This window comes from Salmo salar, chromosome ssa18 (assembly GCF_905237065.1).
Source record: "Salmo salar chromosome ssa18, Ssal_v3.1, whole genome shotgun sequence".
Taxonomy (NCBI): Eukaryota; Metazoa; Chordata; class Actinopteri; order Salmoniformes; family Salmonidae; genus Salmo; species Salmo salar.
The window spans coordinates 20,864,500-20,879,331 of record NC_059459.1 but is presented as its reverse complement, the minus strand read 5'-3'; the positions used below and the strand labels follow the sequence as shown (position 1 = coordinate 20,879,331).

The window sequence follows — 14,832 nt, the reverse complement described above, 5'->3', positions numbered from 1 at the left end:
TTAACTTTTCAGTAATACATCACAACCCTACCACCATCACACTCTTTAGTGTTGTATCAAATATTATACATTTTAGACCAAGTTACCTCTCTGAAGTAGTTTTACTTTTGGAATGGATTTACTGTAGTTAAATGACACAAGTAATTAAACTATTGTTGGAAATAAAGTAAGTTGTTAAGTTATTTGCTTGAACACAGATGACTTCAACCGGGTTATATTATCAATGAAAAGGGGCCAAGAGTTCACGGACTACATCAATGCATCATTTATTGATGTAAGTATTTACTGAGCACATTTTAAGACTTAAGTCCTAACTTTCTCCAGAGCCCTTTATGTAAGTATATGATGCGCTAAACAGTATGTTATTTTCCAGGGATACAGACAGAAGGACTACTTCATCGCTACCCAGGGTCCCCTGTCTCACACGGTGGAGGATTTCTGGAGGATGGTGTGGGAGTACAGGTGTCACTCTATCGTCATGCTCACTGAACTCAAGGAGAGGGAACAGGTACAGACCCCACTGTGGCAAGAGTTAACTGCAACCTAATCATTAAAAGCTGTGTTTTACTTTAGTAGTTGAAAATACTATTCTAATAAATGCAACAGTTGGACAATGGATGAAGATACTCCAAACTTTTGAATGTTTTTAAATCCATCAGATATTGACAGAAATATAGCACATAAAACATTGTACTAACACAGACAAATAATTCATGGAGTTCAGCTATTTTGATGAATGTAAAAAAGCTTTTCTAATGCACTCATATGTGACCAACCATCTTAATTTGGTCTTACAGTGGTTCCTCTTTTAAAAGTTGCGTCATACTGCAGCACACCTTGCAGGCTGCTGCAGCATTCTGTGGCACATTATTTCATTGTCAGCCATTTTTTCGGGAAAATGCAAGTTAGTGCTAGTTTGACCACTAGAGGACATCTTTGAGAAGCATTTTATAGTCTTCCATATTGGCATTACCGGAGATTTTAAAACCTTTTTTGTAATAACATAGTATATGGGATTGATTTTAAGAAATTTGGCTTTATTAATTTGATTAATATTATGGCGTTTCTATTACGAGAAAAAAGGAAAAAAAAGAAAATATGGCGCTGTACAACGTGACGGTCAGGAGTAGGCCACAGCATAAGAGGATTGGAGGATTCTAAATTGTTTGCCTTCATTAGACAACTTTGTTCAAATATTTCTGTAAATCAGTGATATTTATTCCCATAGTAATTCATTATGGATCCATAACTAAATCCACATCTGCATTTTGAAAGAGTATTTTTATCATTATTTATTTTTTAATGAAAGCATAAAGATGCTGATGAAGAAATACAGTACTGTGCAGTATATGCTTTTACATTTGGATAATAAAGCATTTAAAACATTTTGAAGATATAAGCCACCTGCATTTGTTTATTAGCCTACTGTGCAGTCTGACAAGTAAACATAGCCTACAATACATACTGTAGTAAACATGGGAAAGTGCCTAATTCCTTACATAAGGGAGAGCAGGCCATGTATGTACTAGAGAATACGGGCACGCGGGAGACTGGGGTTCAATTGCCTGACGGGGAGGAAAGAGTAGGCTGTCCTTGTAAATAAGAATCTGTTCTTAACTGATTTAATATGTGTTATTTCATAGTTGGGATGTCTTCACTGTTATTCTACAATGTAGAAAACAGTAAAAATAAAGAAAAATCCTGGAATGAGTAGGTGTTTCCAAACTTTTGACTGGTACTTTCTTAATTAATTTGATTATTATTATGGTGTTTATATTCCAAGAAAAATTAAAAACCCTCTGGGTTTCTGTTAGGAAGGAACGGAAAATATGGCGCTGTACAACGTGACGATAGGCAGTACAGTACAGAGATATTGTGTCGTGCAGGCAGGGCACGCGGGAGACCAGGGTTCAATTCCCCGACTGGGAGGAAGGAGTAGGCTGTCCTTGTAAATAAGAATTTGTTCTTAACTGACTTGCCTAGTTAAAGAAAGGTTACACTAAGAGCATATCATTTCTGCACCCAAATGTTCTAATTCTAGTCTAACCAATACCCAAACAGAGATTAAGTGAAAATTAAAATCTCATTGATTTATCAAGACCAGTCCCCATGCTTGTCTCAGAGCAGCGCGAAATAGTGCTAAAATAACTTTTGCTTCAAATCCTACTGCTTCTAACTTCAATATGCTCTTTAAATAAAAAAGACCTACACCACTTTTAACAGCACATTACTCAACACTAGTGAGACTCATTTCACCTATGGTAGGCCTACAGTATATCTACAAATATTTTTTTCAATGACGTGACTCTCTGCCAATAATTACATTTAGAGGATTGGAGGATTCTTAATTAATATCTAAGAGGCAAGGGAAGCTGAGGGTTGGGATGTGGAATTGGAGACATGATGGTCAAAGAAAAATAATGATGGTCAAAGATAAAGTATAAAAAATAAAGTCAAAATAAAACATAATAAAAAGTACGTTTGAATGACACTGAGGGGCAGTGTTTTTACTGCTAATGCCGGTTTGCCTGAGGCTGATGCTGTGCAGGTGTTTGTACACATGCATATACACACACTCTCATTGAAATACACACATACACGGACACACACATATGTAAATAATGCCAGACATGCACTCAAACATATACAGTTGGCCTTGCTGTTATGATTTTAGTTGTCATTGATGTCCTATTTTTGCATTGTTGTTTTCTGTTTTTACTGTAGTCTTTTTCTTTTTTCTCATGAGTTCATTTTCTTGCTTGTTGGTGCATTTTGGGGGTTCTTGGGGAATGGAATTAATTATATTTTTTATTATTATTAATATTTTTTTCTTGGGGGGGTGACTGTGGGAGGGGTCTCGGGTGGTTGAGGGACAGCTGTGGGGGGGGGGTTCTTGGTGGGTTCGCGTCCCTGCTTTTTTTGGCCTTGTGGGAGATCTGTCGAAGTTGACCCTGGATGCTTCTGTGTGTCGCTCTGAATGGGAGTCTGTTGGATGACTGGTGTGGTGTAGTTGTTGTGCGGCTTCACTGCAAGTATATTGTATGTTTTGAATATTCAATAAAAACATTTTAAATAATAACAAACAAAAAAATATATATAAAAAATATCTAAGGGGCATTATCCATTCAGTTATATTATACAGGTCTAGGCTCCAAAGAAATAGACTCCAATTAAGCCCTCTTGTTGTTTGTAAAGTCAAATTAAAATGAAGATTATTGTTGAAATGAATTGCTCGACTGGTGTAGGTTTTCTCCGTCTGTCGGTGTGCAACACTTGCGTAACAAGTTAGCTATATTTTCAGCACCAGCCACTGTTCACCTCCTATTGATTGTGCTGCGGTTGCCGCCAGTTGTTTTTTAAATGTAACCTTTATTTAACTAGGCAAGTCAAGTAAGAACCAATTCTTATTTACAATCACGGCCTACCCAGGCCAAACCCGGATGACGATGGGCCAATTGTGCGCTGCCTTATGGCACTCCCAATCACAGTCGGATGTGATACAGCCTGTATTCGAACCAGGAACTGTAGTAATGCCTATTGCACTGAGATGCAGTGCCTTAGACCGCTGCGCTACTTGGGAGCCATGACCAATATAAACTCAGCAAAAAAAAAAAGTCCCTTTTTCAGTACCCTATCTTTCAAAGATAATTCCAAAAATACAAATAACTTCACAGATCTTCATTGTAAAGGGTTTAAACACTATTTCCCATGCTTGTTCAATGAACCATAAACAATTAATGAACATGCACCTGTGGAACAGTCGTTAAGACACTAACAGCTTACAGACGGTTGGCAATTAAGGTCACAGCTATGAAAACTTAGGACACTAAAGAGGCCTTTCTACTGACTCTGAAAAACACCAAAAGAAAGATGCCCAGGGTCCCTGCTCATCTGCGTGAACGTGCCTTAGACATGCTGCAAGGAGGCATGAGGACTGCAGATGTGGCCAGGGCAATAAATTGCAATGTCCGTACTGTGAGATGCCTAAGACAGCACTACAGGGAGACAGGATGGACAGCTGATCGTCCTCGCAGTGGCAGACCACGTGTAACAACACCTGCACAGGATCAGTACATCCGAACATCACACCTGCGGGACAGGTACAAGATGGCAACAACAACTGCCCGAGTTACACCAGGAATGCACAATCCCTCCATCTGTGCTCAGACTGTCCACAATAGACTGAGAGAGGCTGGACTGAGGGCTTGTAGGCCTGTTGTAAGGCAGGTCCTCACCAGACATCACCGGCATCAACGTCGCCTATGGGCACAAACCCACCGTCGCTGGACCAGACAGGACTGGAAAAAGTGCTCTTCACTGACGAGTCACGGTTTTGTCTCACCAGGGGTGATGGTCGGGTTCTCGTTTATCGTTGAAGGAATGAGCGTTACACCGAGGCCTGTACTCTGGAGCGGGATCGATTTGGAGGTAGAGGGTCCATCATGGTCTGGGGCGGTGTGTCACAGCATCATCGGACTGAGCTTGTTGTCATTGCAGGCAATCTCAACGCTGTGTGTTACAGGGAAGACATCCTCCTCCCTCATGTGGTACCCTTCCTGCAGGCTCATCCTGACATGACCCTCCAGCATGACAAGGCCACCAGCCATACTGCTCGTTCTGTGCGTGAGTTCCTGCAAGACAGGAATGTCAGTGTTCTGCCATGGCCAGCGAAGAGCCCGGATCTCAATCCCATTGAGCATGTCTGGGACCTGTTGGATTGGAGAGTGAGGGCTAGGGGCATTCCCCCCAGAAATGTCCAGGAACTTGCAGGTGCCTTGGTGGAAGAGTGGGGTAACATCTCACAGCAAGAACTGGCAACTCTGGTGCAGTCCATGAGGAGGAGATGCACTGCAGTACTTAATGCAGCTGGTGGCCACACCAGATACTGACTGTTACTTTTGATTTTGACCCCCCTTTGTTCAGGGACACATTATTCAATTTCTGTTAGTCACATATCTGTGGAATTTGTTCAGTTTATGTCTCAGTTGTTGAAACTTGTTATGTTCATTCAAATATTTACACATGTTAAGTTTGCTGAAAATAAACGCAGTTGACAGTGAGAGGACGTTTCTTTTTTTGCTGAGTTTATATATATATCTACCTACACATGTTCTGAAGAAGAGAAAAAAATATATATATTTTTTTTTTTCTTCTTCAGAACATGTGTAGGTAGATACGTGTGTAGGTAGATGTGGAAAGATAGATACAAATTATTTGTTGCAAGTTGGGTGGGGGGGTTCACACCTAGCTCGCCTATTAGTATTAGACAATTCTTTAGTAAAGGAGGTTGAATAGTCTATTGTTCAGCTAATAGCCCATCCTAGAAGCGTTGTTAGCAGCATTCACAGCCTGCTACGCTTGTGAAAAACGAATAATAATACTTTTCCCCCTTTCCACTTGTTAAAGCTTCCAATTGATAAAGTGTTTTTAGCCGCAATCGGCCCCAACCCCAATTAATACATTTGGGCACAGTCGATAGTGTGCTGGACTTCAGGCTAGAATGTTGAGGGTGCAAAACCTGCTCCCTGCTTGTTTCATTACATTATTATGCCGTTCTCAGAGCAAATACCCTGGATTGTTACTCCCATCTCGTTCCTTGCTCTCTTCCACGCGTCATTCTCAGCCTGAGTGGCTCGCTTGTGGGCGTGCTGGCAGGATATGGCAGCACCCTCGGTTGTGCGTCAAGAATTCAGCATAGCAAGTTTGTATGAAGGTCTGGTTATTCACAGGCAAATAGTAATATGCTCTAAACTGCTCTGGTGACAAACACACTTTGCTGCCCTGTTTTCAATCGTCCACATGGCTGGGAGAACCTCCTCAGATGAATGCAGATGAAGGGAGTTGATATGCATAGGAAGTGTAGTGTACTGTTTTTTTCTGTATATATGAATTACAAATCAGCCTTTACTTAAATCATGTTTCCAGTCTATTGCATATTACAATGTGTAATCATTGATGTCCCAGGAGCAGGAGTGGTAAACACTGTTGAAGTGTATAATTGTAATACATACATGCAGACACAGCATCATTCAAAGAATGGAGTTTGATACACCTGGTATTGGATATGACTGAAAAAAACTTGCTAAATAGTGATTTTCGTAAATTAACTTTATGACAAAAGAATATGTACAATCATTTGTCTCTACATTAATTAACTAACATATTCCTCTCAATTGTACATTTTTTGCTTGACTCGTTATGACGTTATAATTACTTACATTTGCTTCCACCGTAATGATTTTGTCAGACATCTGGGTGGTCTATACGGGTGGTATAACGTCAAATTCGTCCTTGGAACCACTTGAGCCACTCGATATGATTTGTCGTATAAAAACCTTGGGAACCAAATGCATAATGGGTGCTCTAACTCTACCCTGCGATGGTCTGGAGCAATGAAGCCGTGACGCTGGGTCCCGCAGCGTAAGCTCGCAACTTTTAAAGGAGGAACCGCTGTATGTAGCAACATTTGAACGTTTTTTTTACATTTTTTTAAAAGCAGAGACACAAAGCTACAAAACGGAATATCATACATTGCATTTGAGGAACAATGGCAAAGTAATTCTGCTTTGAAAGTTGCTAAACTTGTTACCTCACTTTTGAGAAAATGTCTTTTGAATATTTTGGTACGAGAGCTTTTCTTTGTCTACACCCATTCAGCATCGTTCACACCCTCTTACCCTTTAGCTCCCACCCAAACTCTAACCATTTTACTTGCCCTAGCAGAACTGGTTAGGCTCTTTTCATGTTGGTGACTAACTGTGCTGCTGGTAACAATTTAGTTTAAAAAAAATTGCTGACGTTTACTGACACCGACCATTCATCAGTTATTCTGCGCTCTGGCACGCTCAGATGAGAGTGCTCTGAAATCGGAGTAGATGGCCAGACTGAATTTACGAACGCAGCTGAAATGATTACTTGCATAGTGAAGTATTTTGTTAAGACATGTAGTTAGCTAGCTAGCTAAACAATTAACCATAATCACAACTCATGACGTTACTACCCTGCATGAATCTGCAGGTAGCTAACCAACGTTTATCAACAGTTGTTGCAGTGACATTCTATTGAAATGGATACTTGCGTAGTGGAGTCTTTTGTTAAGACATGTAGCTTGCTAGCTAGCTAAACAGTGGACCATAATTTCAACTCATGACATTACTACCTTGCATGAATCTGCAGGTAGCTAACCAACCAGGTTCAACGTTAGCTAGCTCACATTAGGCTATAACTAGCAAAGCAAATGGCTCTAAGATATGAATAATAAGATCATATACGTAACGTTAGCTAGCAAGCTAGCCAGCTAACTAACGTTAGCTAGCTTACAGTACACTTTAACTTGAAATAAAAAACAAAATTAGAAACGTGTAATATCTGAAAATGTAGCTAGCTAGACTATCTTACCCGTATACATCATGGATGGATGGTCTCCTGTCGGATGCCATGGTTGCCCTTAGTTTGATGTAATCCGGAGACCGGTGTTTTCTCCATCGCCTTAGGTATCATACTCGAATTCCACTGATTTCAAAAGTCTTCCAGAAAGTCTTCCAGAAAGTGGAGAGCAACACTTATGCAGTTTTACTACGCAATACATTTTTTTTAAGGCCATATGTGGGCCATATGTTTGACACACCTGCCTTTCATCAATCTGTCACTTTCCCCAGGACAAGTGTTTCCAGTACTGGCCAGCAGAGGGCACTGTGACATTTGGAGACTACACTTTGGAGCTGAAGGGGGATGCACTATGTGATACTTTCACTCTGAAGGACATGGTGCTCACATATGGACCAGTGAGTTTCCTTCACATAAAAAAGCTACCTGATGTGCATTTTAAATATATTATTTGTGATGTAAGTCATTTTTGTCCTTGTGGATGACTGGGTTTGGTCCTCTAATCAGTGGCTTTCTGTTATCCCAATTTGTGTCTTATCTTGAGCATGTCAAGTTCATGTTATGTTTATTTTTCATTATCAGGTATACTAATGTATGTAATGATGAAACACATGTTTCCAATCACCAGGAAAAGCAGTCACGGCACGTCAGGCACTTTCATTTCCACGGCTGGCCTGAAATCGGAATACCGGCAGAGGGAAAGGGAATGATCGACATCATTGCTTCAGTGCAGAGACAGCAACAACAGTCTGGAAACCACCCTATTATAGTGCACTGCAGGTAAGGAACAGGTACTGTAAGCACAAACCAAATCTGGGAGCCGGAAAACACTCCCATCACTCTTACAACTTACCTTTTTTTCTGACATAAAATATTAGGATCATACCAAACACAAAATTATGTTTCAAAGAATATAGATCACTTTTTACATTTTTGGCACTCTGTAATATCGGTTTCAATACATTATACAGTACATTTAGCCTTTGTAGACTCTGTTTTATAGCCCAACTCTTTATAAAGACTTTGCTGTGAAAGCTATGATCAGAACGTACATAGCTCCAGGTGAAGTACTTCTAATGCAGCACGGCCCGCTGGGATTGATCCAATCCACTGATTCACAGTCAATTAAAACCTCTCAAAGTGAAATCTCCAACGACTCCTGCTTTGATTAATCTGATAGAATGAGCTAACGACAGGAAATGGTGTCTTCACTCTCTCTCATATTCATTCATCAGGGCCTGTCTAAAGAGGGGCTTTTTAAAGCTTTTTCTCCTCCGCTGGGAATGGGGGCTTGCCCATTACAACCCCCCTCTCTCGTCTACCTCTCTCGCCGGCATTGTAAGCACTGACTCAATCCAAAGAGACTGAGAGAGGTACCAGACGCGTTAGTGTTAGCGTTATTAGTACTATTAGTCAAAGGTCACCTTTTCTCCAGCTAATTTCTTTCAATACAAATGGGAAAGACTGGGGTAAGCTGTAGGGTTCACAGTATAGCCCTATGACTAGGGGAATGGGAGACTAGGAAGCTATAGATCCATCAACTCTACTGTTAGAGATCTCTCCTATCAACCACCAACTAGACAACTTACCTGTGTTGTTGAGCACTAAGGAAATCCAGCACTGTAAAATACATAATATGTTGTAAAATCGTAATGAAGTGCAATCGGCATGATGGCGAACTAGTAGACCCCTGACAGTGTACAGAATGTAGTATACTCTGACTCACGTTCAGTTCTAAGCACATATTAAAGGTCCTCTAATGGTAGTTACTGGGCTTTAGAGCAGGCGTATCTGTAGCTGTAGATACTGATGGTTCTGTCCTGGGTTTATTTCTCAGTGCTGGTGCGGGTCGGACCGGTACATTCATCGCCCTGAGTAACATTCTGGAGCGGGTGAAAGCAGAGGGCCTACTGGACGTATTTCAGACAGTCAAGAGCTTACGCATGAAGAGACCACACATGGTTCAGACTGTGGTAGGTATTATATATTGTAGTATAAACACATTGTTTTTCATAGTAGGATACCATTTAGTCATAGAGATTCAATGCATGAGATAGAGGTGAAATGCATTCAAATTATCTTCAAAAGATTGACAATGACGCTTTATTCAAATATTGGTTTGCCAACTGTATTTTAAGTGATTTATGGTCACGTTGCTATGTTTGTCGTTTCAGGAACAATATGACTTCTGCTACAGAGTGGTTCAAGATTTTGTTGACATTTTCTCAGACTATGCCAATTTCAAATGACAATATCTGCTATATACCCATGTATATTTCCACGTAACATATGCAATTTTGTCAGAACCTTCTTTTCTAAGCTCTTTCGAGCTCTTTTTACACTTTGCACTTACCCACAATACTTAAACATATTGTACCATATTTTATTATACAGGTAACTGACAAAATAAGGAAACGAGGGATACAAAGTATATTGAAAGCAGGTGCATCCACACAGGTGTGGTTGAGTTAACTAAGCAATTAACATCCCATCATGTTTAGGGTCATGTATATTCATCCATTATTTTGGCTACCATGGCTATGCCCCGATAGGATGACAATGCCCCCATCCACAGGGCATGAGTGGTCACTGAATGGTTTGATGAGCACAAAAACAATGTAAGCCATATGCTATGGCCGTCTCAGTCACCAGATCTCAACCCAATTGAACTTATGTGAGATTCTGGAGTGGCACCTGAGACAGCGTTTTCCACCACCATCAACAAAGCACCAAATTATGGAATTTCTTGTGGAAGAATGGGGTCGTTCCAGACGCTTGTAGAATCTATGTCAAGGTCCATTAAAGCTGTTTCTGGCTCGTGGTGCCCAACGCCCTAATAAGACACTTTATGTTAGTGTTTCCTTTATTTTGGCAGTTACCTGTATATGTTTGCTTGTCTGTCTGTTTGTTAAAAAGAGTCCAAATGAAAATGTATTATTATCTCTATTTAGTCACGGATGTTTCAACTAGCTTTGTCTCCTCAGCATTTATATGTCAAATGTTTTGAATTGAAAATGTAAGACCAAAACCGGTGTGAAGGGTTTAATTGAATAGGTTCTCGGACTCAAGACAATACTGGAAAGTATGTTATTATGTACATACTGTGTGTATTAATTAACTTATGCCTATAATCTTTTTCTATTTATATAATGTAGAATTTTATGTACATTTTGAGTTTTACTGATAGTCTATGTTGAAAAAATGACCATGAGATTGCCTTTTGTTGCCTGTGGTCTGTACTGTAGCCATGGCACATACTGTAGAACTATTGCTGTTGAAAAATACACAACCTGTCATGAGAGTTTGTGACAAGTGACTTAACAAATGAACATTCAGTATTTGGTGTGTATGTTGTCAGTTTCATCATAACAGTCTATTGAGTATCCAATGGAAAACAATCAATTTGGACAACTTTGAATTGCCATCTGTTTCAAACAGCAATTTTGATCTGACCTCACTAACAAATGGCTGTTCATATGTACACGGTTGTAATAACTTTTGTACATCTTTTTTTAAAACTATATTGGACCTACCATTTCAGCATTTACATGTTTGAATGAAACAGTGCCATACAAAGATTAGAAAAATGTTCTGATCAAGTTAAAATTGTCACCAAGTGACTTCAACTTCAATATACATAGCTAAGGCAGCAGATTGTTTTATGTTTTTCAAGACTAACCTACAAAGGAAGAAGATTTCAATAAAATAAGTAGATTTTCATGATATCTTTATAGTGTATAGAACATGATTGGGATTAAGGCAAATGATTATAATGCTTATATACCCCCCAAAATGTGTATTGAATGTATAGAGTTCTCAACTAGAAAAGTGTAATTTAGAGCCAGGCAGCAATTTTCCGCTTGGTAAGTGTTTATAGCCACAGTGCTCTCATATCACTAAATAACTGGGTTATTGATAATAGCAATTGATTCATGGAAGTTTCAGGAAGATTATTTTATTGAATTTCATTGTGCTGTAGTTTACTGTGAAATCTATATTTTAGCAATGATCATAAATAAATAGAATTTAAATTCAAATTACCTGGTTACCCAGTTATTAAGTGTTAAGGCACTCCATAGGACTATCCTTTTCATGCCAAAGGTACATTTATGGATTCATAGCCTGTTAGGTAAAGATACAAGTGTAAGGATTATGTAATCACATAAGGGTCTTCATACAGAACATTTAGAATATGTCTTGTGTACAGAGTATGAAATTGAGGTATAATGTAGCACTCAAGCATCTTGTTCCTGTATATCTCTTGTCATAAGTCTGTATGAAGTTTAAATTTCATTTGTAAAATCTGTCCGCATTAAATGCATTGAAAATAAACAAATTTGCCATTCATTTCTGAATATTTGTAAAAGATGCAGAACATGGGTATCAAAGTCACTTTTTTGTTGACCAGCAGATATTGTTTCATTTACAAACATTACATACCGTTCAAAAGTTTGGGGTCACTTAGAAATGTCCTTGTTTTTGAAAGAAAAGCAACATTTTTGACCATTAAAATAACATCAAATTGATCTGGAATACAGTGTAGACATTGTTAATGTTGTAAATGACTATTGTAGCTGGAAATGGCAGATTTTTAATAGAATATCTACATAGGCGTAAAGAGGCCCATTATGAGCAACCATCACTCATGTGTTCCAATGGCATGTTGTGTTAGCTAATCCAAGTTTATAATTTTAAAAGGCTAGTTGATCATTAGAAAACCCTTTTGCAATTATGTTAGCACAGCTGAAAACTGTCGTCCTGATTAAAGAAGCAATAAAACTGGCCTTCTTTAGACTAGTTGAGTATCTGGAGAATCAGCATTTGTGGGTTCGATTACAGGCTCAAAATGGCCAGAAACAAAGACCTTTCTTCTGAAACTCATCAGTCTATTCTTGTTCTGAGAAATGAAAGCTATTCCATGCAAGAAATTGCCAAGAAACTGAAGATCTCGTACAATGCTGTGTTCTACTCCCTTCACAGAACAGCGCAAACTGGCTCTAACCAGAATAGAGTGGGAGGCCCCGGTGCACAACTGAGCAAGAGGACAGTACATTAGAGTGTATTACATAAGTCCTCAACTGGCAGCTTCATTAAATAGTACACGCAAAACACTAGTCACAACGTCAACAGTGAAGAGGTAACTCCGGGATGCTGGCCTTCTAGGCGGAGTTCCTCTGTCCAGTGTCTGTTTTCTTTTGCTCATCTTAATCTTTTCTTTTTATTGGCCAATTCTGAGATATGGCTTTTTCTTTGCAACTCTGTGTAGAAGGCCAGCATCCCGGAGTCGCCTCTTCACTGTTGACATTGAGACTGGTGTTTCTGGCCATTTTGAGCCTGTAATCGAACCCAGAAATACTGATGCTCCAGATACTCAACTAGTCTAAAGAAGGACAGTTTTATTGCTTTTTTCACTAGGACAACAGTTCTCAGCTGTGCTAACATAATTGCAAAAGGGTTTTCTAATGATCAATTAGCCTTTTAAAATGAAAAACTTGGATTAGCTAACACAATGTGCCATTGGAACACAGGTGTGATGGTTGCTGATAATGGGCCTTTTAACGCCTAAGTATGTAGATATTCCATAAAAAATGTGCAGTTTCCAGCTACGATAGTCATGTACAACATTAACAATGTCTACACTGTATTTCTGATCAATTTGATGTTATTTTAATGGACAAAAATGTGCTTTTCTTTCAAAAACTAGGACATTTCTAAGTGACCCCAAACTGTTGAACGGTAGTGTTCACTGACTTCACCTCTTAACACATTACAAATATGTTTGTTTCCATCAAATGCAGTTTGAAGCTTATGCACTAAGCAGGTGCCGTTAGTGACATTTAGTGTCCATTAGGCACTTAGTGTGTCACACCTGTGGAGAAGGGATTCTAATCCTGATGACACAGACTGTTCCATGTCTAACGACCCCTATAAAAGGGACTCATGATTATTCCCACCACAGTGTATGAAGGAATATACAGAACGGAGAAAGTATGTGATTCATATAACTATATTTAAAATTGTTAACTAATGTGCATTTGTGGGTAGTTCATATATACTGTACACTGTGCATATTCAATAGGTAATCATTGCAAGATGATCCCAAACTTATCTTTGATGTAAAAAATAAATATTTTTGACTATCACATGTAGCTTGTATTTCACTAGCTTTCTTTCCAGCTCCCATGGATCTTAGCAACAGAACGGTTGTGCAGGTGGTGGTGTTGGCGTTGGTAGCTCAGGTCACTCTCTCTCAGCACTGGTCGTATGGCTGGCTACCTGGAGGGAAGAGAAGTGTAGGGGAGCTGGAGGCCACCATCAAGGCAAGTACTATTTACCTCTACCTGTAACTACTGTAAGTAACTATGTCTACATGTACATACTGTGCATGTAATTGTCCTTTAAGGAAATCTACTGTGTCTTGAAAACCTGTGAACATTTAAATGTAGCATTTATAGGGATAGTTTGTGTGGAATATTTGTTCAAGAGGCCTTTTCAAGAGTACATAGGCAATGTATATTAATTAAACTCTGTAAGGGTGTTGCATAAAGGGTATATGGGTAATATTATTGCACATTCCTCCTACATATTGCTATCCAGATGATGGACACAGGAGGTGTAGTGGCTCTTCCTGAGGAGACAAGTGCCCATGTCTCAGAGAGGCTGAGACCATATGATGTAGTAAGTAGTCATATTCATTTATTAGGTTAGATATTGTATTCATTGTATTCCTAATGGTCAATTATTTATGTTTCATCTGAAGATGCTAAATTGTCTCCTTGTAAAATATGTTGTAAACGATATACCAAAGTATCTGAAATAAATGTTTAGATGAGAGTATTGGCTGACAAATGGAAATCTTCCCTGAATTTAGAGAAGTGATAGCTATAAATGTAGGGAGATAATGTTGCTCATGCCTGACACATCAGTATAATATAGATATACAACATAAAGCAGACTTCTGAAGTTAACACTTTGATTTCCCTAGATATTGAAGAAATGGATGCCCCATAAATAAAGAACTGTGAGACCATTATTCACAAAAGAAGCAAGAAGACAACATCAAGCAGACATTCAGCATCACTATCAACATCAATGATGGAGCAACTACAGTTCTGTCCATTTCCAACAAACATCACATTTAGATTGATGTTATTTACTTGAAGTATAACACTTTAACCTTCTGTAAAATTGTAATAAAGAGTGATTCAAAAAGAGAAGTATCTTTGTGTGTCTATTGAACGTCCTTACAATACAGGAGCTTAAGTGTCATTTCCAATCTTGGATTAATCAATTCGTGATCCGTCCACATTTTTAGGTGCAGTTGACAGACCATGAATTGATTATTACCATGCATTTCTTTTCTATGACCGACAAGCATGATCAACTTGTGATACAACAATCTTAGCATAACAACAGCTGGTAATTAAGTCAATTTATAGAACATCT

At 38.9% G+C, this 14,832-nt stretch overlaps 2 protein-coding genes across 8 annotated transcripts in view; both read left to right on the top strand.

Annotated features, from left to right (window-relative positions):
- The window catches only part of LOC106577029 (protein tyrosine phosphatase receptor type E), a 57,589-nt gene extending 45,856 nt beyond the window's left edge, over positions 1-11,733 (top strand). For all 5 annotated transcript variants that reach the window (XM_014154690.2, XM_014154691.2, XM_014154687.2 and 2 more), the window contains 6 exons: positions 198-274; positions 374-508; positions 7,659-7,784; positions 8,015-8,166; positions 9,224-9,359; positions 9,561-11,733. In XM_014154690.2, coding sequence (XP_014010165.1) covers positions 198-274; positions 374-508; positions 7,659-7,784; positions 8,015-8,166; positions 9,224-9,359; positions 9,561-9,635 — 701 coding nt within the window. In that variant the 3' untranslated portion in view covers positions 9,636-11,733. The remainder of the gene's footprint in view (positions 1-197; positions 275-373; positions 509-7,658; positions 7,785-8,014; positions 8,167-9,223; positions 9,360-9,560) is intronic.
- Positions 11,734-13,134: 1,401 nt separating this feature from the next.
- Positions 13,135-14,600, top strand: gnrh3 (gonadotropin-releasing hormone 3). Of its 3 annotated transcripts, none has more exons than XM_014154459.2 (4): positions 13,135-13,374; positions 13,564-13,706; positions 13,984-14,064; positions 14,372-14,600. In XM_014154459.2, the coding sequence occupies exons 2-4, from the start codon at positions 13,569-13,571 to the stop codon at positions 14,399-14,401; spliced, it is 249 nt and encodes an 82-aa protein (XP_014009934.2). In that variant the 5' UTR covers positions 13,135-13,374; positions 13,564-13,568; the 3' UTR covers positions 14,402-14,600. The 3 variants fall into 3 exon arrangements, with proteins under 3 accessions (XP_014009934.2, XP_014009933.2, NP_001117139.1); XM_014154458.2 differs by having other exon boundaries at positions 13,552-13,706; NM_001123667.1 differs by having other exon boundaries at positions 13,339-13,378; positions 14,372-14,593.
- Positions 14,601-14,832: the final 232 nt, after the last annotated feature.